Source organism: Adiantum capillus-veneris, chromosome 28 (assembly GCF_014529385.1).
Source record: "Adiantum capillus-veneris isolate H3 chromosome 28, ASM1452938v2, whole genome shotgun sequence".
NCBI classification, from domain to species: Eukaryota; Viridiplantae; Streptophyta; class Polypodiopsida; order Polypodiales; family Pteridaceae; genus Adiantum; species Adiantum capillus-veneris.
This window is the reverse complement of record NC_140958.1, coordinates 110608002-110629312: the sequence shown is the minus strand read 5'-3', so window position 1 is coordinate 110629312 and position 21311 is coordinate 110608002. Positions and strand designations below refer to the sequence as shown.

General features: G+C 43.9%; 1 protein-coding gene across 4 annotated transcripts in view; it reads left to right on the top strand.

Moving 5' to 3' along the window:
• Positions 1-15831, top strand: part of LOC147421094 (zinc finger C3H1 domain protein) — an 84648-nt gene extending 68817 nt beyond the window's left edge. The window contains exons 2-9 of one of the 4 annotated variants that reach the window (XM_086503959.1): positions 7717-7924; positions 7992-9346; positions 9415-11038; positions 11158-11243; positions 11325-12362; positions 12520-12624; positions 13077-13202; positions 13743-15831. In XM_086503959.1, the coding sequence (XP_086360085.1) occupies positions 7717-7924; positions 7992-9346; positions 9415-11038; positions 11158-11243; positions 11325-12362; positions 12520-12624; positions 13077-13202; positions 13743-15653 (6453 nt within the window). In that variant the 3' untranslated portion in view covers positions 15654-15831. Of the gene's footprint in view, positions 1-7701; positions 7925-7991; positions 9347-9414; positions 11039-11157; positions 11244-11324; positions 12363-12519; positions 12625-13076; positions 13203-13742 lie in introns of all 4 variants that reach the window. The other 3 variants (XM_086503957.1, XM_086503958.1, XM_086503956.1) reach the window with 3 other exon arrangements.
• The last annotated feature ends 5480 nt before the right edge of the window (positions 15832-21311 follow it).

The following is a 21311-nucleotide window of genomic DNA, read 5'->3' as shown; positions in this document are numbered from 1 at the left end:
ATCGAAGCACTAGCTAGTTGTTCGGACTCTAGCACACGACCAGAGCGTAGATACATGTGCTTTGGGTGTCCTTCAAGTGTCGGCAAGTACCCTCAAAGGTTACTTGCTTTGTTTTGTGGGTGTTTTGCACCCCGTTTTCTACTTGAATTTTTTCTTGTTTTTGATGTTTTTTGAATGTTTTTTAATGTTTGATTTTTTTGATTGAAGTGTGTGATAGCTCGAAACGAGCGTATCACTTAAAGGGTCGCTGTGTGCTTTACAGTACAATTTTCGGGCATCTGACGATCCGTTGGTCTTCAAAAAATCAATTTTTAGCTATGTGTGAAGCTAAAATTTGTTTTTTTAAAGGCGACTGAGGCCTAGGCCTAGGCCTGACGTGAGCTTGGGCTTGGGTCTGGGAGATATTCCCGATCCCGGTTTTACCTTTAATTTTTTTTATTTTATTTTTATTTTTTTTAATTTTAAAAGAATTAGATATAATAGGATAAGGTCGCCGCGGCCTGCGCGAGAGCGCACACACACACACTCTATTTACCTACTTCTAACTAATATACCTACTCTTACACACTAACACACTCTATTAACTCTCACTAATCTAGTTCCTACTTATTGTACACAGAAAACTACCTACCTTAATACACAGAGAATAAACACAGAACCTTTGAAATCTCTATTAACAAAGAAAACTAACTACCTTAATACACAGAGAATAAACACAGAACCTTTGAAAACTCCATTAATAAATAAAACACACAATATAACACCAAATCCCTCTTCTCAACACACACACACACACACACACACACACACTCCTTCCTTACCTTTCGTACAATAGAAATTGCACCACGGAGAAGCACAGAGTGCTACTCGAGCTTCATGTATAGCATTCCCCGGCAACGGCGCCAAAAATGTGCGTGTATGTCGCACGTGTCAGTGGAAGGAACTTGCCGATACACTGTGTGCGAGCCACAAATGGCTCCAAGCACACAACAAGCCTAAACTAGTAAGCTCAAAGAAGGCGATGGTGTGTCACTCACCGCTCTACGCTTGCTGCGTGGAGGATTTCTCGCCGCGAAGAAGAAGGAGACGTTGCTACGCCGCGCTCAACCGCTTCACCGCCGTCGTGCCTTCGTAATGCTCGATCACCCACTCTCTCTCTCTCTCTCTCTCTCTCTCTCTCTCTCTCACACACACACACACACACACACACATACACACACACACACAAGGAGGTGAAGAAGAAGAAGATGGAGATGGAGATGGAGATGGAGCAAGAGCACTCTTCTATTGCACCAATGAGAGAATCAGTGAATTTTAGGTTTAGTTCACTTTTATATGAGCTCGCCCCATTCACACTTGGGCACCCATGCTTAGCCAACTAATCCCTTAAATGTTACAGTTAGAGTGCGCCTCTCATCGGCGATCACTCTTACCCTTTTCCTATTGGACCGACAAGCCCGGTACCTGACTCTACCAAATAAATAATACAATGTCCGTCGTAGGTTACAACGTCCGTCATCGGTAATAGGGTGTCGGTGAGCCGTGAGGGTTAACACACCCATGAAGTGCATGCAAACACTACCTAGATCAACATAATGTCAATCGAGGACACAGATGACACGATAGGCACACAGAGGAAATCTCTTTAGCTTGTCAGGCTGAGACCATCCTACACATACAACACTCTGGAAGGCCAACTAAACCACAATCAAGAACGTCACTACCCTCAACTACACCACCTAGCCACATACACACATACGGAAGGTAACTCACCTAATCATGCCAGATTCATACGAAACTTAAGGAACACCATCCCCTCACTAGGATACACCTGTCCCTAAGCTTCTACACTCAAAACCCTCACTCTAAACCCATCTGCGGAAAACGAGTAGGATGACAGAGCAGAATTTTGAAAGTGCCCGAAACTGAAATTTATGAGTACCTATGCGTAGCTTATGTCGCCACGATTCTATAGACTACTAGTACGCAGAAAACAGACATCGTTTGATACACTTACGGCCACAAATAGCTCGTAGATGCGTCGGCGTGTGCGCTTCGTCTCGCGTGGAATGCTTGGCGTTGTCGCGTAGCTCTCCTCGAGCCTACAACAATGGTGCAGTCGGATCTCCAATGTGTTGAGCGAGCCGGGCGTAGCGAGAGGATAAAGCTCACGCTCACTCTCTTTCTCTCTCACACACAGCAGACGGCAGCGCTAAAGTTTTGATTCTATAGACTACTAGCACGCAGAAAACAGCCATCGTTTGATTAGGATTTATTTTTCGAGGCGCGCGCGTGCGCACACACACACACAGCTGAACATGTTGAGGGCACCGAGCCACACCGCCTCGTGCTCCGCCGCTCGTCGCGATCATTGCCAGTGTGGGTGCACACGTACATCCAGTGCCGCGCCCGCTGCTAGAGTGGGTGCACATGCGCATCTAACCCCCTTGCGGACGGCGATCAAACATGAGGAAGACGAACGAAAAAGCCGACCCCCTAGAGGATGCCATTCGAAACTGCAAAGAGGAAATGATGGAGACCATCACCAAGATGAACCGCAATCTCTGGGGCACAAGAAACATTCTCGAAGGACGTGTGCTGATCCAAGAGAGCAAGATAAGCACGCTGGAAGACCGAGTGACGACCCAAGAAAAAGAGATCACGTCATTCAAGAAAGAACTTGCCGAAGCCCGATCAAGAAACACAATGGAAGAGGGCGAACTGCAACCCTCAGTAATTGAAGAAATCAACACGATCAAGGAACAAGTACGGGCCATCAAAGAGGGAGAAGAACAGCACAAAGAAATGACGACTTCTTGGGTGGATGTTCTTACCAAAACCCAACAGAAGGCAAACGAAGCCGAGAAATGGATCAAGGTGGCCAAGTAAGGAAAAGACAAGGAGATAACGTTAGCCCACGTCCACACCCAACAACATCATTAACCAGACACTAGAGGAGGAGCAGAGGAGAAGGGTGCGCGCTTTACATGTGAGAATTTGCGGTCTTAAAGACAAAGGCAATGTGGACGAAGAAGTAAAAGAACTCACAGGCTTGATGGGGATTCATGAGCCGACACACACAAGGGCATGGAGAGTGGGCAACGTAAAGAAAAATGGAGGCAATGGGGAAACCTCAAAAGAAAGAGCACTCATCCTCCGTTTTCCCTCCATGGAAGCAAAGAAGTCATTCTTGAAGAAAAGACCAACTCTTAAAGAGAGGCATCTTTCTTGGGGACGATCTCACCCTCTTGCAGATCGCTCATATGCAGGAAGTAATGCCGGAGATTAGAGCGGCAAGGGGAAAAGGCAAGATCGCTTTTTACCGAGACGGAAAAGTGGTAATACTTGAGCGACGCTCCACATGACGGTGCGAGACTTATGGGACCACACTCAAAGTAGCTGCCTGGAACTGCAATGGATCTATGCGTCTTGATGTGGGTGCTTTTGAGGATAGCTTTACAGGAAGAGACATCATCTTCTACTCTGAGACACACCAGGCCCCTGGGCAATCCATGCCTCACATCAGTGGGTATAGGTGGGAGACAGCCTACAGACAGGAGACATGCTCAGAGCACAGAGGGCGGGGCTCGGGAGGAGTGGCAGTGTTATTTAGAGAGGATCTACAGCCACTGATACATATAGCCCGCAGGGACGAGCAGGCTAGGTACATGTGGGTGAGACGGGCCTTTCCAGACTATCACACGATATGGAATATACTGAGTATGGGCGACACCTGATAGACATGGGCACTGCACATGGATTGGCCATCTTGAATGGCCTACAGAGATTTCCTGTTGCGAGAGGCTTTACGTGCTTCCCACATAGACATGGAGCCAGCACAGTGGACTATGTCATGGCACAACCGAATCTCATCTCTAGTATCGAGGATCTCACAGTTGGACCCAAATTGGTCGGGGTGGCGGTGGATCATGCTCTGGTGCAATGACCATCTCCTTCCATTTCAGTGCAGCACAGAGGCCACGAGTAGCAGTCCCTACTCGCTACACATTCACAAGGGAGACGGACTCTAAATACATGGACGGAATCTACAGACGCCTATGCACTGAGGACCCGGGGCGACCTCTGGAGGAGCTAACTCCTATAGTGACACAGACATTACGTGAGGCAACAGGTGAAGCATACCCACACACCCAGCCTGAGCAGAGCCGCCGATTTGGGAGCATGCCTCAGAACAGCTGGTACGATGAGGAGTGCCGCCAGACTTCAGAGGGAGGTGCTGTTGGGGGATGTCACTCACAGACAGTCACATATGGACTTCCGACGCCTGGTGCGGCGGAAGAAGAGGGCTTTTTTGGCTAGACTCGAGCAGGATCTATATCAGCTATTCTTGAGTCAAGACTCGCGTGAGGCGTGGCGGCTCTTTCATGAGCCCCCCCCCCCCCCCCCGCTATTTCCTCCACAGAGACCTGGGGTCAGTAGGCATCATCTTTGTACACAGTACCTGGAGAGCCGCCCCTCCCCAACCCCCCCGACCCATGCCCACATACATGTGTCTTTTTCACTGCTGAGATGGTGAAGAAAGCCATTGACAAGATGAAGACTGGGAGAGCATATGATCATGAGGGTCTAGTAGCTGAGAATTTCATGCATGCCAAAGACCTACTAGCAGAGCTTCTAGCAGTTATGTTTAATCGTGCCATGTGTGAGGGCCTACCGGACACTTGGAGCCTATCTACAATCGTACCTATCTTCAAATCAGGAGACCCCATGGAGCCTGGGAATTATCGCACTATTATGATTGGGCACACATTGGCACGGTTGTATGCATCCATTCTTGAGCAACAGCTGAGTAGATGGGCAGAGAGGGAAGGAATACGTGCAACTGGGCAGGCAAGATTCAGGAGAGGCTTCTCTACTCTTTACCATATCCTAACACTCAGGGCCATCATCAAGGAAGGCAGATCTCATGGGAGACGGATCTATTGTAGCTTTGTGGACTTCCGCAAAGCTTTCGACACGGTACCCAGAGCTAGACTGATGCGCAGATTACAGGAAATGGGAGTACCCACAGAACTCATTTGGGGGATCATGGCATTGTACAGATCAGTAGTAGGGCATGTATGCACCCCGGAGGGACTTTCTACACCGGTTCACTCCACTATTGGGGTGAAGCAGGGCTGCCCGCTCTCTCCCACTCTTTTCGGTATGTATGTGGATGAGATTTTTGACTACATTGACAGCGATGGGGATAAAGGTGCTTAGCTGGCAGGGACATGGATTCCACTTTTGTTATATGCTGATGACATAGTGTTGATCTCCGAATCCCCAGAGGGAATGCAACGTCAATTGGATGCTCTGCATACGTTTGCCCACGAAAGTGGTTTGTTTGTCAACCTTGGTAAAACCAAGGTTATGGTGTTTAATACCACCCCACAGTGGATTAGGAGGTCAGCACCTACACTCACATACGGCCAGGAGACTGTGGAGTACACAGACGCTTACACTTACCTTGGAGTGGGTTTTAGTGGACCTACATTCTCACTCAGAAGAGCAGCAGAAACCAGACTTACTAGAGCCCACGCAGCATTGGGTAGATTGGAGAGGATGTTTTCGCAGGTTCAGTTTCAGGAGCCCCGGACGAAGCTCTGGCTCTTTGACACCTTGGTGGCTTCAGCATTGCTCTATGGAACTGAGATATGGGGACCTTCACTGGATCACCACGGGAGGACGGGTCGCTCAGATGGATGGGGGAACATGGAGAAACCTCTCGTCTCTATGATCTCGTGGCTCATTAGAGCCAAGGCATCAGTACCACGGGCCATTATCCGAGCAGAGCTAGCGCCCCCCCCACTTGTGGTGGAGGCGCTCACTAGATCAGTCTCCTTCATAAACCGCACATGGGCACTTCCTAGAGACAGATATGCTCGCATAGCACTTGAAGCCTCTCGACAGTTAGCCATACAAGGAGATACAACATGCTGGTATGGGGAGATGACATCATGGTTTCAGGCACATGGGTTCAGCATAGACCGGCTGCCACCATTCCATTACTCATTGGCTGCACCATCTCTCACCCTTACACAGTCAGAGATCACCAAGCTTATACGCCAAGACCTGACCCAGCTAGACACTAGAAGGACATGGATACAACCAGCACAGGAATTGGGCACGAAGATGGCTTTTTACAAAGACCACCTTCTCCAGCTTACGGAAGATGGTTTTGTGGCGAGACCCAGATACATGGATACCCACTTGTCTCATGGGATACGATGTGCTATTGGCCAGTTACGCACATCTTCTCACGAGTTGCGGATTGAGACGGGGAGATACAGCGGAGTACCAGCAGAGGACAGGACATGCCCCTTGTGTAACATGGAACCTGAGACAGAGCTACACTATACATGTCGCTGCCCCGTCTACTACGAGATACGAGGCCGCTTCCATTGCTTGTTCAGAGAAGGTTTTGGACCACTCTCAAGAGTCATGGGATACGAAGATTAGAGATGTTTGGGTTTGTTCTTGCTCGAGCTGTGCAGACACAGAGATAGCCTGATGAATGGCAAGGCTAGCCAGTCTCAAAGACGGATCACAGACTTCTTCAGAGCAGACACGGGACAGCCGCAAGAGCCACTCCCACAGCAGAGCTCCCCCTCGTCTCATACCAGAGGCACACTGATTGACCGAGCGATTGAACTGGGGAAATCCAGGCGCCCGTGACTGCGAAGAACTACGCAGCATCGACGGAGGCTACGACAGAAAATTCGGAGCACGCTGGCCATGCATGCACGACGCCCGGTCAGATTACTAACCATGGAGGAAATTGATGAGATTCGCCAACGACCGATGCTAGATCTCTTGTGATTCAGCTATCCCAACAAGCCGCCCATTTTTTGCTTGGTCTTTTGCTTGGTTCACATCGATCAACTTAGGACCCCATAGTATATATCTTTGTTTTGTACTGTTGTTAGGTTATTTTGTTACTCTGACTTTGTATCAGATCCACCACTTTGTAACTTTCGGGTCTCATAGGTCATTATGGCCTTTTGAAGACATTAATATAACATTTCATTTCATTTCTCTCTCTCTCTCTCTCTCTCTCTCTCTCTCTCTCTCGTCCTCAAGGTCATGCGACGTCATCAATTGTGATAGCTAGCGGAATGCTTTGGTCCAATTCCTAGGGCAAATGGATCACCGCTTAGTGAGATACTACTGAAGCAGAGCCTAAAACTCACAGGGCAGCCATCAGACTTTAAGACCTCGAGGTCACGAAACCCCTATGTAAAGAGCCTTTCCCCTCACACTTCCTAGCTTTTTGCAGGCGCTCCCCTTCTTCCAGCTTTTCTTGAGAGATCGCCCTCTGTCACCTGCAGTGAGCCCTACCGTTTTCTGCCCTGTCGTTTTCTTCTCAGAAGTCACCCTCCTCTTCCTAAGAGATGGCAAGAGTATACTCCAATCTGCAAAGCTCTAGAACTAACTCGCAGGAGGCTTCGAGAACAGGAATTGCTGCCTTGGAGAAAAAGCTGTCTGCGGAAAATAGGATCGCAGAACTGTGGATGCTACAGTAGCCTGGCGAACAAGAAAAACGTAATGTGTGCCCCAAAGATTAAAATGCAAGTAATGTTAGGAAGAATAAAATGCTGACTAAGTGGTTCAGGCTCGTAAGTTTTCTACATTGTTAAGGCATCTCTTATTAAGTGGCTGGGACAGAAACTTTGACCTTGTAGTTTTCTTATTTGTCAGATGACACTGTTACAGGCTTCTGAGATACGTGTGGATCATTCATCTGATGCTTCTACAAAACAGAGGGGGACATTGTCAGTCTCCAGGGAATTTCTTTCGTCAATTAGCACAGAATCTCCAAGTTTAGTGGCTGTTGTTCCTTCTCATAATAATATCATGAATACAGAAGGAATTTGCAATCTGGCTTCAGACAGACCATCAGTGGTTTCTAAGGATGAAAGTGGTATGATTTAAAATTCCCATTTTTCCAGCTTGATTTGATTTTTATTTATGGGAAGTTCTCTATACAGGAACAGCACAAGCTGCTGTTGGAGTAGACTCAACTGCAAAAAGTGAGCTACCTAAATTCAACCAGCGGATGTCAGGAGCGAGTAATGGTCCCCGACCCTTCAGGAGTGCTACCGGTTCCTTGACATCAAGAATACCTGCTGCTCCACTGCCACCAGGTGGATTACGCAAAGAAGCAGAAGCTTTTTTAGCTAGCTTAAACATACCTGCCATGGCTAGCTCAACCCATCTCTCAAGTTTTACTGGAGATAGGCATAACTCACTGGTCATAAAGTTCTCTGATGATGACAGTGATAGTGATGGAGAGCAAGATGGCCAAGTGGCCAAGGACAGGGTTGACAGTAAGAAGTTGATCGGTAGTGAGTCACAAACATCAGGTAACTTAGCAAATCCTCGCACGGGCTTGGTGAGCCAGACAACCAGTGGTTTGATTTCCAAAATTGACAGTGTTAAGAAGCAGATTGCTGCTATTGAGCGGGCAAAAGGAAGTCCTCCAGTTTCTAAGCCATCTAAGTCTACTGCTGTGGAGGTCCCTCGACAGCTTAACTTGAAGACAGGAGTGCCTACAACAGCTGGCAGTTCACGAATGGTAGCGGTAGATTTAGAAAGCTTAAGGCAGCAAATTGCAGCAAAGGAAAGCGAGCTTAAACGTCGAAAACAAAGGGGATCAAAGGAGTTCTCAAACAATGCTGCTGCAAGCAGTTGGCTGATTGATACACTTGAAGCACCAGATGCTCGTTCGCTTCCAATTGAAAAATCTGAAAGTCAGGCTGGGGTAGTGGAGGTCTGCATAGACGATGTTCCTGTCATGTCTGAGACAGAGACAAATGAAGCTTTCAATAATAGTAATGGATTATCTGTCAAGATTAAAAGGCTTGTTACACAAGGGGCAGATTTTGAACGAGCAAACTCCCTGTCCGATGGGGTTGCCGAAATGGTGACCTCAATAGACATTTTGCCAGCTGCTCCAGCAACTGAATTTGTTACAGTGAACTCAAGTGCTCTGTTTATAGACAACAATGGTGAGCAGGTTCTAAGTGAGATTACAGATTTTGCCTCTGAGAAATGTCATCTTCCCAGTATAGCTGCAAAAGACTTTGACATGCCTGGTAACAAAGCAAGCTTTACGCCAAAACGGAAAAGACAGGAATCTGATTTGAAGAGTGAGAGTGTCAAGAGGGTGAAGACAAAGGGACAATTTTTCATACCGGAATCAAATTTGATACTGACCGGATCCAAAGGAGAACAAGATTATCAATTTGTAGGCTCCTTTTCAGATGGAAATAATGTGGCTTCCATGAAGGTTTCTGGTGGCATCCAATCATCACAAAGCAAAGAGCCTCTAATGCCTGTACAGGTTTGGTGCTGAATAACTGTAATTTTCAATTCTCAAAGCTAGTTTGTAACACAATCATTTAATTGCAGGGAATGCCAATGGCTTTGGCTATGACAAAGTCGCCGCAAGACAAAGATGTTCAAACAATTTCTATGCAGAAGGTTTCTGGCGGCAAGGTTTTTGCACATTATAATTGTCAAATACCTGAGGTTATCGCGGATAATCACAATAATCATGTGCCTGGAGCTGCTGTTATCTTGCAAAAGCCTGGTACTGAAGACTTGCTTGGCAATGAAGTTTCTGACGCCACTTTACAGCTAGATGTTATTGCTCAGAATGCTGATAGGTTGAAGCATCTGGGTACAAGCACAGACACCGCTCTTTCTTCACATTTCTCCCCATCAAGGGCCATGGCAGAGCAACAAGAGAACTTTGGTGTTATATCCAGGGAGCAAAATATGCTTCAAAGGACTTTGTTTGGAACCAGCTCTACTTGTTCCAGCCTATCCAGCCTACCAATTTGGGATTGCAGCAATTCACAAGTGCAGCTATTACAGGGTGTTTCTAACCAAAGGCTTGAGTACTTGAAAGACTCATTGTGGAAGATGCAAGAAGAGGAGGATGTAGTTGACAAGGAGCTTGAGGAGGCCCAACAAAATCGGCGTAGATGTGAAGTTCGAGAACATTTTGCAAGGAAGCAGTATCGTGATGCACAGGAAGCACTGCATGCAGCCAATGTACGATGTGAGATGCTTTTTCAGAAAAGAGAGATGCTTTGTGCTAGCGTCAAAGCTGCCCAATTGCGATTGTATTCAAACAGATCTTCGTTGACACCCCATCATAGTGAAGGGGCTATGATTTCTCTCAGTGTGCCAGAATGTTCTGGAAGGGATGCTTTCAGCTTTGAGACATCCATGTGGGCTAGAGATAAGAGAAACAGAGCAAAGGCAATTGTAGAATCAGACCAAGATAATGAGGGTTCTCATTCTGATTTTGTAAGTGTCTTTAATCAAGCTAGAACTTCATCAAGAGTACCATCAGGTGGATGCTTTATTGCAGAAGCTCAACAGTGTAGTGCAAATGTTAATGGCCTTGAAGAGGCAGTGGTGTTAAAATCCCCAGCAAGGGAGTCCATGGAAGGTCTATCCACTAAGCCCAGTATGTATTTGCATGACAATGTTTCTAAGGTTCCAGGAATTAAACCTTATTCTCCACAACAAATTTCAACAGTTTCTTCAGCAGACCATGGTCCCCCTGCTGGTGATTCGATTCCAGCTTCTGTTTCTCAGTGTAAGATTGGTGCAAAAAACTCCCAAACATCAAGCGAGGGAAGACTGCCCAGTATTGGTCTCACAGTTGCAGTAAATGGCAGCATTGAGAATGACTCTCATGGTTTCAGCTCTGCAAGTTTTGCAACAGATTTGTGGAGGGATGGAAGTTGGACTAGTATGTTGGGTGAGAAAATCAACATCTTAAAGGAACAGGATGCCAACATGAGACAAAGCAGCTCCTCAAGGACTTTCCAACAAGTTAGTTTGATTGAAAGGAATGACAATGTTAAGGAGTCTTCTGCTGCAACTTTGAAAGTTCCCTCAACTGTAATGAATGAGGTCTCTAGCCTGAAGTGTCCTCAATGGAACAGTGAACCTGAATCCGTGGCTCATCTGGGAAAGACCAGTGGGTTGTTAGAAGAGCAGCTGCAGCAGGGTGCTGGTGAGTGAACCACCTTTGCTAGATAACTGTGTTTTTTACAGTTTTCAACGTTAAACAATGTAAGTGGGTTTGCTCTTATTTAATACCCTACACTAACTGCAAAGCTAATGTGTCCAAAGAGCCTGTTACAGTTGAGGAAATCGATCGAACCAGAAAACACATTTCAACTATTCTTACTGTGGCAGATAGTTCTTTCAGCAGACAGGTGTGGACTTTATTATCTGATATTTATACTTTCTATGTTAATGGCTTGTCCATGCTGATCACGGAAAGAACACCTTACCAGGATTCTGGCCCCCTTGAGGCTCACATGTCCAGTGCTGACAGCCTCAACGAGCTCTCATTATCAAAGGACGTAGGAATGGAGCAGGAGAATAGTAAGGATATTGTGACCCATGATGGGAAGCTCATGATGAATTTTCCTGATAATCATGAACTGCCTGTGGTTGGTCCTGGCAAAGCATGGCAAATGCCTGTAGGGAATGCTGAAACAGAGTCAGATACAGTCATTATGCAGAAAAGGCTGTTTGAAATGTCACATGAAGACCTCAAATTAGAACAATGTACAGGCCCAGTTAATTTGCTGACAACAGCAGGTCTCAACCTTTTGTTCAGCCATGTGCCTGATTCACATTCTTCAAACATCTGGAAGCAACTAATTGTCCCAGACAAAGCAGATGAGACTACTCACTCTGTGCCAGTGAATTTTGAAAGTCCTCTTGCTGCGTTCCGTTTTCATAGAGGTGTCCTGCAATCTATGGATGCCTCATCCCCTAACCCGTTCAGTGGATCTCATCGTCTTGATCCGCATCGGATACTTTGCATGTTTGAACACCGTGGAAAATGCAACAATGATGAATGTATATGGCAGCATAAGAGGGATTACCTGCTGTCTTCTAGCCAGAAACAATTGTATCAGGTTGTGGAGGTTTCAAAGCTCCCAGAAGCTACAGGGACAACAGTGAAAGAGGATGTCAATCCTACAGATTATTTAAAGTACAGAGATGGTGACAGAGATGATGACGAAAATACATTATGTTCAGCTCCCCTGCAAACTTCTTGGAGATGGAATGGGCAGACTATGAAGGTTCCCATGTATTCCATAGGGCCACATTTAAGGATACAGAGTTTAAAGTCTCCCCTTCCTGGCATTATCTCGAAGAGGCAGTTCGAGTCTGGAGTGCCTTTCTTGGCACTCCATACAGAGGCTTCCATGGACCTGCCATACTTATTTGACTCATCATTGAAGTTACCAACCCTCAATGATGGCTCTATAGCCTCTAGACAATTACGCATAGAAGATACCATGTGGATCCAGGATGAGGTGACTTCTTGTCTTAATGCATGCCGTGGAGTAAGTTTAGCTGGAACTATTCTAATTTTGTACTTAAAATGCCATAATGGATACTTCATGCAAAGATTGATGGGATTCTTGACAGTTTTTGTGCATTGCTGGTCAAAACCTTAATCTGCTTTCGTAGGGGCGTGATTTTGGCACTTTGGGAGATGCAGAGTCTCTGCTTGAAGCAGCTTTGGAGCTTTGTCATTATGACATGAAAGTCCAGAAGTCGGAGCTTCGGAAAAGTGTAAGTGAATCTCATACACGGCCACATTCCTGCATACTTTGCCACTTTTGAGTTGTAGTTGATTGTCAGAACTGAAACTTCGTCTGAAGCCATCTCAGCAAACTTCCCTGGGATCAGGATAATCAGCAATTGGTGGCATTCATCTTCATTTTAGCTATTGTACTTTTGGCTACAGCCTTTTTTCCATGTTTTTCTGCCATATTTTTGCGAGGGTATGTACACTTTTAGGACCACGTAGGTCTCTTGATGAAGGTGTTTAGAAGGCCACAGAGCATGGATGATCAGTATTATCAAAGTTGGGCTGCCATTGGCAGATTTAGCTTTTCTGGTGCCACCTCAGCTTGTTTTTCCTGCCTAGTCCCTTGATTCTGTAAATATCACACAGGCATTTGTGTCATTTTGGATGCTTGGTGCTAATGTTGATATGGGGATTGAGTTGGTCTTTAACTCAGGTGCTGTACGTGCTTTCAAGAGGTTTGGAGGCGAATCCTGGCTCTGTAGCTTTGTGGGTGGTTTATTTGCATCTGTTTTACAAATGGGAACAAGGCTCCAGCAAAGATGACTTGTTTTTGAGTGCGGTAAGTACATATTTTCTGTAATCACTGGTGGCTAACAGATCTTCAATTTTTTTTTTGGCCTTGGTGCTTTTGCATGGAGAAGCTAAGAGTCTTCAATTTTTGCATAGAAGCTGAAATGTACAGCACCATCATATCATGTCAGCACTCTGTGTAGCGTTTTAAAAATTTAATCGTGTGTAGCTTGATCTTGTTGGTTGATATATAATGTCTTTTAAAATCCTCCAGCTTGAAGATATTAGCAATACTAAGATATTCTAAGCTTGATCTTTTGGTTTGTGTGTTTTGTGTTGTGTGGCATGTGCCTCTGGCTCTCTCTTGTGACATGTCCTGAAGATAGTGTGTAACGGCCGGTTGCTACCGGTGTGCAACTGACTATGTTAGGAGCTGTTAATAGTTTTGTTGCTTGCCATGCAAAAATTATTCTGCTCAACAAAGTTAGCACCTTAAGATGAATTGCATTGTGAATGTACCATTTGAAGGTAGTAGTGTTATATTATTGTGTTGTGTAGCAATTACTGTGTAGTTACTTTGGTTTTACAGGTGCAGCATAATGATGGATCCTATGAGCTCTGGATGATGTTTATCGACACCAGATGGCAGTTGAAGGACAGGCTAGAGGCTTATGAATCAGCCATCATCACCTTAGGCAGCAGGGTTGACCTTCAATGCCATGCTTCAGAAGGCAAAAGCTCTCTGCTTCTGGACTTGGCTCTACGAAGACTGAACTGCTTGTGTACCTCTGACTTGAGTGAAGAAGCTACCAATTGGATCACTAATTTTACTCTATTGGCTTCTGAAGAAGGGCAGGGTTGTGGAAGGCATGAGGCTAGCAGTAGTTTGACTTTGGTTGATTGTTTGTCAGGGCCTGATCTATGTATCCTGTGGATATGCTGTGCATATGTGATATTACAACGCGAGCTGCCAGATAGGGTAGTTGAGTCTTTAGGATGTAAACAAGAATTATTCTTCGAGAATATTTGGTCTGGTATTATCAATATGTCTTCCTGTACTAGTCAGGCTGTCAAACTGATGCGAATAGCAGCATCTCAAGGTAAAGGTTGTATGAAACTTGATGTCCATGAGCCTGAAGATACGAATCTACAACTTGCAAAAGAGGTATTTGCTGCCAACTTTGTGCAATGTGTGGCAGTTTGTGAGGGATTAGATAGCTCTTTGACTTTAGCTGAGAAGTATTTCAGAATGTTCTCTCCTTCGGTTGAATTAACGCTGTTGCGAGCTCGCCACGAAGAACATCACCGTGGTAAAATGGCAAGCTTGGAGATCTTCGAAGAGGCACTTATTCGCTGGCCATTAGACCGAACTGGAAAGATGCGCCTGTGGAATCAGTACATTGAATGTGCTTATGAGCCCAAGGGGCCTGATTTTGTAAAAGGGTTACTGGCCAGGTGTGCCAAAGAAATCTGTGATTCTGACAGTTTCAGGTTTGTTTGTGGGAATGTTGGCACCGGCTCAAAGGATTCTGAACAGCCTCAACAGCAAGGATCTCCAATGTCAGTGGATGTCTCAGATACCTCTTTTCGGAGTGCTTTTCAGCTTCTACCATTGATTGTTAAAAGACAGCTCATGAAGGGTTCGGGGTTCTCCAGTCAGCGGTTTTCATTCCAGGATGCAGTTTTTGCATATGTGAACCTTGCTTTCCTTGAGACATTGAGCAAGGATTATAAAGCTGCTAGGACTGCTTTGCAGAATGGTCTTAATGTGGCAGTAGATGCAGATAGTGTGCGACACTGCCTAAAAGAGATTGCAGTCTTTACTTACAAGGGTCTAGATAACTCAATTATTTCGTCTCCAACTGAGCATTTGAATAAGATGCTGGGTTTGGTTGATAGGTGCATTGTTGAGTCTCAGTTAGTAGGTGCAGTGCACCCTCTATCAAGGGATTTTTGTGACACCATTCAAAGTCGACGGTTGAGCCAATTTGTTGGTTCTCTACTATGCCCCTTGCCAACAGATTCTTCCTTCTTAAACTCCATATTAGAGAGTATTCATGGGCCAACCTTACTCCCCAGTGAGACACTGGCTTGGACAGAACTTCTGGAAATTGCAGAGAAGTTGTTGGAGATTCTACCGAGTAATGTGAGACTTGCTAGTTCTATTTGCAGGGCAGTGCAGAACAAAGCATCTGGGTTTGATTCAAAACAAGGACTAGCCACCTTGTTTTGGTGTACTTCTTTGTTAATTGATTCTCTCTGCAAGACGTCACCAGCAGCACCTGAGCCTAGATGGGTAGAGGCAGGAGGTTTTCTGAAAATGCTTGAAGTGGATAGCCTGCATCAAGACTTTTACTGGCTAGCACTTTTGGTGCACCCTCATTCCACCTCACTTTGGCATGGACTCCTGGAAGTTAGCAGGAAAACAGGGAATGTCGAATCTGTGTTGAAGTCAGCGAAGGAGAAAGGTGTTAAGCTGGTTTCATATCCTATCAGTTGATCGTTTAGATTGTTGGTTGTTTAGTGGTTTTCTAATGGCCATGGCATTGAGCTCAGAGGTGAGATCGGTAGAGAGAAATTTCTGGAGCAATGTGGAGTTCCAAAATTTTGGCAAGAAGCTGATGGTTTTGGTGCAGATGCGACACAACTACCGAGCTCGATTTCCTGATGTTAGATCTGTGATCCTTTTTAAGATTAATGCCAATAGAAATTTAACGTCTTTTTGGTGGGTGGCGACTGCATGTGCAGGAATTGAGGAGGGATGGCAAGTTTGGAATCCTGAATGTTGGGATTGAACTTTGAATACGAATTATAACCCTCCAAAGGACGGGAAACGATTCAGTGACAGGTGAGCAAGATGACTGCAGTTCAGGTATATGGCTCCTCAATTGAGATCTTTTTGGCACCACTCTCCCCAACCCCCCTCTCCCCCCAAAGAACGCTTCTAATTACATGTCCTCCAGATGCTCACAACCTTTCTTTTTCAGCTTTGCTGCTAGAAGTTTAGGGCAAGTCCATTTCCAGCAACAGTGCCTCAGATCCTATTTTCCTTCATGGAGTTCGCCTTTCTTGATTTTGGCCATTCAAAGGCTCTAACTTGAAATCCCATTACTGTACTTCTATCATCGATGACACACTTGTAGGAGCCCTCCTCTTGAGTAAACCTCTTGAGGAGTAGGCATTTATTTTGTACATTTCCTGATCATTACTGTCCCTTAGGTTGCTAGCTTGCCATAGTGTAGGGTTGCCTTGTAACATCACCACATGCAGTTACCCAGAAGGGTTGCATGAGAGCTTGCAACATTGTACTTCTACAAGAAATATGAAAATCAGCTATTTTGAAATCAAGGGCAAAGATCTTCTCTGAGTCTGATTCCTTTTTTTTTTTGCCTGACAAAGTTCTCAATGCTTTGGTTCCTTTTATTTTTAAAGTTTCCATTTTGAAATCCAACTCATAGGTGCTGCTATTTTCCCAGAAAGCTGGTTTGAGGTTAATATATACAAAATTGGTATTAACAGAATCAAGTCTTTGGCATCAATGCCCCAGGAATCAGGAATTTGTCACTGGATTCTTCAATTAGAGACCGGATATTGAGGGTGCATTAGAAAATTAGATACCTGTGGCGCATTTTTACCGCCAGGGTTTTTTTGGTTTTGAAACTCGAATGGAGGAGGATCTCTTTCACATGGCAGCTGATGTTATAGTTTATGAGGATTTCCACAATATTTGTTGGAGAGTGGGGGACCTTTGTGTATGCCTGCGTCAGTTTTTCCTTTGGATGCGGCTTTCGGTGGTGTATTCAGGTCACTAGTGAAGGCCTACTAGCTCTAGTTGTAGTTCATGTTGTGATGAAATCCTATCCCTTGATCATCTGTCGGTGGTGTGGTATGGATTCTTTTCATGTTGCGGGCATGTGTGCACAGGCTTCAGGTCGCTGCGTGTTGACCTTCTGCTGTCCCCTTCATTTTCTTTGGGTCCAACAGCTTCTTCATACTTCTTGCCAGCTTTAAGGCTTGGATTGGGTCTTGTACTCTTGTTGCCTTGCTTGCTCCCATCAAAGTGGCTTCTTGTGGTTGATTGGTGCATCTTGGTTCCTCTCACAGGGTTATTCACAACTCCCTTGAGCTGTATGGGCGAGCGGTGTTTTGACTTGCCAGTTGAGGCAGTTCAAGGCTCTGCTGATGTGGCAGGCCTGTGTACGAACCTGATGATATGGCACCGAAGTTCGGCCCGGTGATGTGGGAGCCAGCCCTGCTCTATTGCTTTTTATTGGAGACCCCAAGTGGGTTAATAATACCAAGTTGCTACTGCAAGCCTCAGTTGTAAATAGCAGTGGAGGGTGCATCGGCACTAGTAAACAGATTATGTGAGTGGGCTCATTGTTGGCCAATTTAGTACAGAAATACCCCCATGAATGTCCAAAGTAAATACATCGGCTCTGATTATGTGAGTGGGCGCCCGATTGTATGCCAATGGTTGTGTGAGGGGAAACTCAACCCACCGCTCGAGTAAGCAGTACTTTATAGTCCTGCTTGTTTTGTGTTCAGTTCTGGTGTTGCTGCAGTGTTTCTACCTCCTGTTCAAGTGACCGATCGGTCTCAGCAGTATTGGAGTGCCAGTTGATTGTTCTTCTCAAAATAATCCCGATCTAGCTACTCTAGCAATTCATCATGAAAGTAGCACCACCTCCAAATTCAAACTATCAGCACCAGGAGTATGGGGAAGGTGAAGGGGAGGCGGGAGGAGGATGCTGTTGTGTGCAGCGATAAGGAGACACAAAAATGTGCATAGAGGCGACAGATGAGTGTACAGAGAAGTGCAAAGAAGACAATATACTCAAATTGGGTCCAATATGCTCCCATGCATGAGTGAGCTGCCTTTTAGTGCATGTTTTTCCTACTATTATTTGAACTCAAAGTGAGCTTAAAAATAAGAGGTGCATTTCACTTTTGGTAAAAATAGTATATGCTTTGTTGAAAAATGAAGTGTGCATTGTTTAAAAGAGGTTTTCTTTGAACTAAGAGTTCAATAGAGTTCGTTATTTTACAAAGCTGCCGTCACCCGAGGTGAATAATCCTAGTATAGTAGTTCACATCTACTTTTGTCGGATTAACATCAATTGGACGTTATCATATTTTTCATCAACGGAATACTCAAGTTGACATCGCTTGAAGTGAATGAACCTCAAAATCTGCATGTACTAAGCTCATCCAATCGCACATTGGATCGTTCTTCTTACCAACAAAGTACTTGATGTGGTCAAATACAACACATCATTATTTAATTTCTATTTTCATGACATACCCTTAAGTTTGAAAGCAACTATCCTTGGATGTTCCATCTTGATGGAGATCTTGCTGTCTTTATTGGCTCTCTGCATCATATATAATGAAAACGCTAGGGAGCTTGAAAGTTAAATATTTGTTGCCTCGGTCTGCGTTCTACAGACATGTATTGCCACAATCAATGGTGTGCACAAATGTGTAGCTGTGATTAATGCTCTATGTAAGCATTACGCATATGTTTCACTTGACGGTATGTGTGCTATTTAAAATGTGTAACAACATTATAGGTAGATATGGGAGAGGGATAGTGATGTAATGTTTGAACCCATGGAGCTTCCTCTCAATTGAATGGTTACTATACTTGCCGAGTATCTGTGACGTGGTTCACTAGTACGGGTGGTAATCATATGATGATCCAAACTTCCTACATTGCTAAAATTTTTCTACTTCATTTATTAGGAGAGGGATTTCCAATCACTGTGCAATGAAAAGATTGCCTTTAGATTGGGCATAGAAAACTTATGTGGGAAGAAACATGTCTATATCATTGAGGAGACAATTCTAGCATAGAAGTTTTACCACTACCATTAATCTCTTGAAAGATTTTGAAAGGTCCATATAATCTTTGAAACTCCTTTTCTCCATTTTAAGCTTTCATGTTGTTTTTTACGAGTCCTTGATGTACATTTTTTTGTTAAATCTATTTAGCGTATTGTAGCTTGTTACCTTGGAATAGACCAAGTCACTTCAGAAAGGATTTGACTATGGTCTCTAGCTATCCTATCAATTTGAAGAATTTTTATATTCAACATTTGTGTGTGCAACTTTTGGTGTTTTGAGTATTATAAAAGGTGTTTCGTTGTGATAAGACAATTGTAATAATAGTAAATGCTTATTCCAATTCTCTTGGTGGTCAATTGTGTAAACCCTAAGGAGGTCTAAAATAAACCAAGCTATCTAAAAGGGATTACAAACACGTGAATCTATACGGAAAAAAAAACACTTTAGATACGCCATGATGAAGAAACACAATTTTGATGAAAAGCTTGATAGCTTTTGGTGCAATCAATGTTTCCTTACATACAATGAAATATGCTATTTTGCTTATCTATAAAAAACAACCCACATCATATCATGCTATGATGAACTAAGAACAAAGTCTGTAATGAAATCCATAGATAACTCTTGCCAAGCCACAGAAGGAATATGCATGTATTTGAGAGATCATTGAGGCTTTCCATAAATTCGTTTTACGTGTTGGCATAAAATGCAAGTAGACACAAAGTGATGCGCATCATGTTGTATATTAAACAAATAAAATTATTCTTCACAAGCAAAAAGTGTCGTTGAAGTACCTTGTGATCCATGTATTGTGATATATGCATTCCTTAAAAGTGACTAAAAGATAAAGCCACATACAACTTACAATGCAAAAAGTGAAAAAAAAAAAGAATGAGTAATCACTAGCTTGCATCCATTTTGTATGTATCATTTTATATGAAACAAAAGTAAATTGGACATCATCATGATATGATCATAAGATCAAAAGAAATAAAAGTAGTGATTGGAATGCGATTAATTGAAGGATGCATATTAATGTACTTGCAAAAATATTTTTATAACTAGGCTAAATAGGGGTCGAAAGGTGAAAAGATTGAACAAAATGCAATCTTTTTAATGACTTTGAAAATGAAGCCCAAGTGTACTTGTGTTAAGTGAAATGATTTGATTCTTCTTTTTCCATGCCACGCACTTCAAATTGAACTCTAATAATGTTTTTGCTTGTGCAGACCTCATCCAAATGTAGAATTCAAAAGCACCAATGTCCAAGATGTACCTATCCCCATAGATTCCTCCGCTTTTGCTATTAGAGGCACAATTATTGATAACAAAATTACACTCAAGTACTCTCTGATGAAACAAATGATCCCTACTGAAAGCAATATGGATCACCTAAAAATATGTGTTTACACTTCATTTGAACACCAAATATGATATTATGTGTAATTTTGTCAAAGATATTTGATGCTATGCAAATGGAAACATCGAGACTCCCTTGGCAAAGAACGACCTATGTGAATAGGGGTTGGGTGAAAGGTAGCAAATACTTTACTGATCAATTTTGATAAGAAATAGAGTCCATGAGATAGTACTTTCACATACTAAGAGCATTAACAATGAGTAATTCCTTATAGTTAGTACCATGCTTTTGTTCATTTAATTTGAATTTACAACTCTCACACGAAATAAGGTGGTCATCTTACATTTGAACAACATCTATTCTTGACCTACTAGCATTGGTAAGAACTAAGGAGAAGGGCTAGAAAATCTTAGTATAATGGAAGGACATGTGCATGTGGAAGGATGTGCTTTTGGCAAAAACCTTTTGTGCGTTTTAATTATGATGAGAGGTATTTTCTTCTTCAAGAGATATGTGAGAAGGAGTGCTTTAAGTGAGAAATTCTATACAAATTTATGCTACATACAAGATCAAACTGTTACCATATACATGTGGTAGCGATGTGTGTGAACACACTAGGACCGCCGGGGCATTTTTTCCCTCTTTAGGAGGTTTTTTTCCCCCGTGCATTGTATATACGCCCATCACTCTAGGGCTATCTATCTTTCCATTGCACACTAAGTAACACACTCTCTATTGTGTGCCTTGAGGCCATTGTTGAGTCTTCTGTGAAAGGAGATTGTAATGCTGATGTTGATGTAGAATGGGCTTTTAGTGCAGAGTGCACTTACAATCCTGCTGTCCATGATGCATGCTTGTCAGTTTTTGCTGCAGATTCACATGTGTGGTATTACGACAATGATGCTACAAAGCACATTACCTCACATCGTGAATTGTTTACCTCTCTTGAGT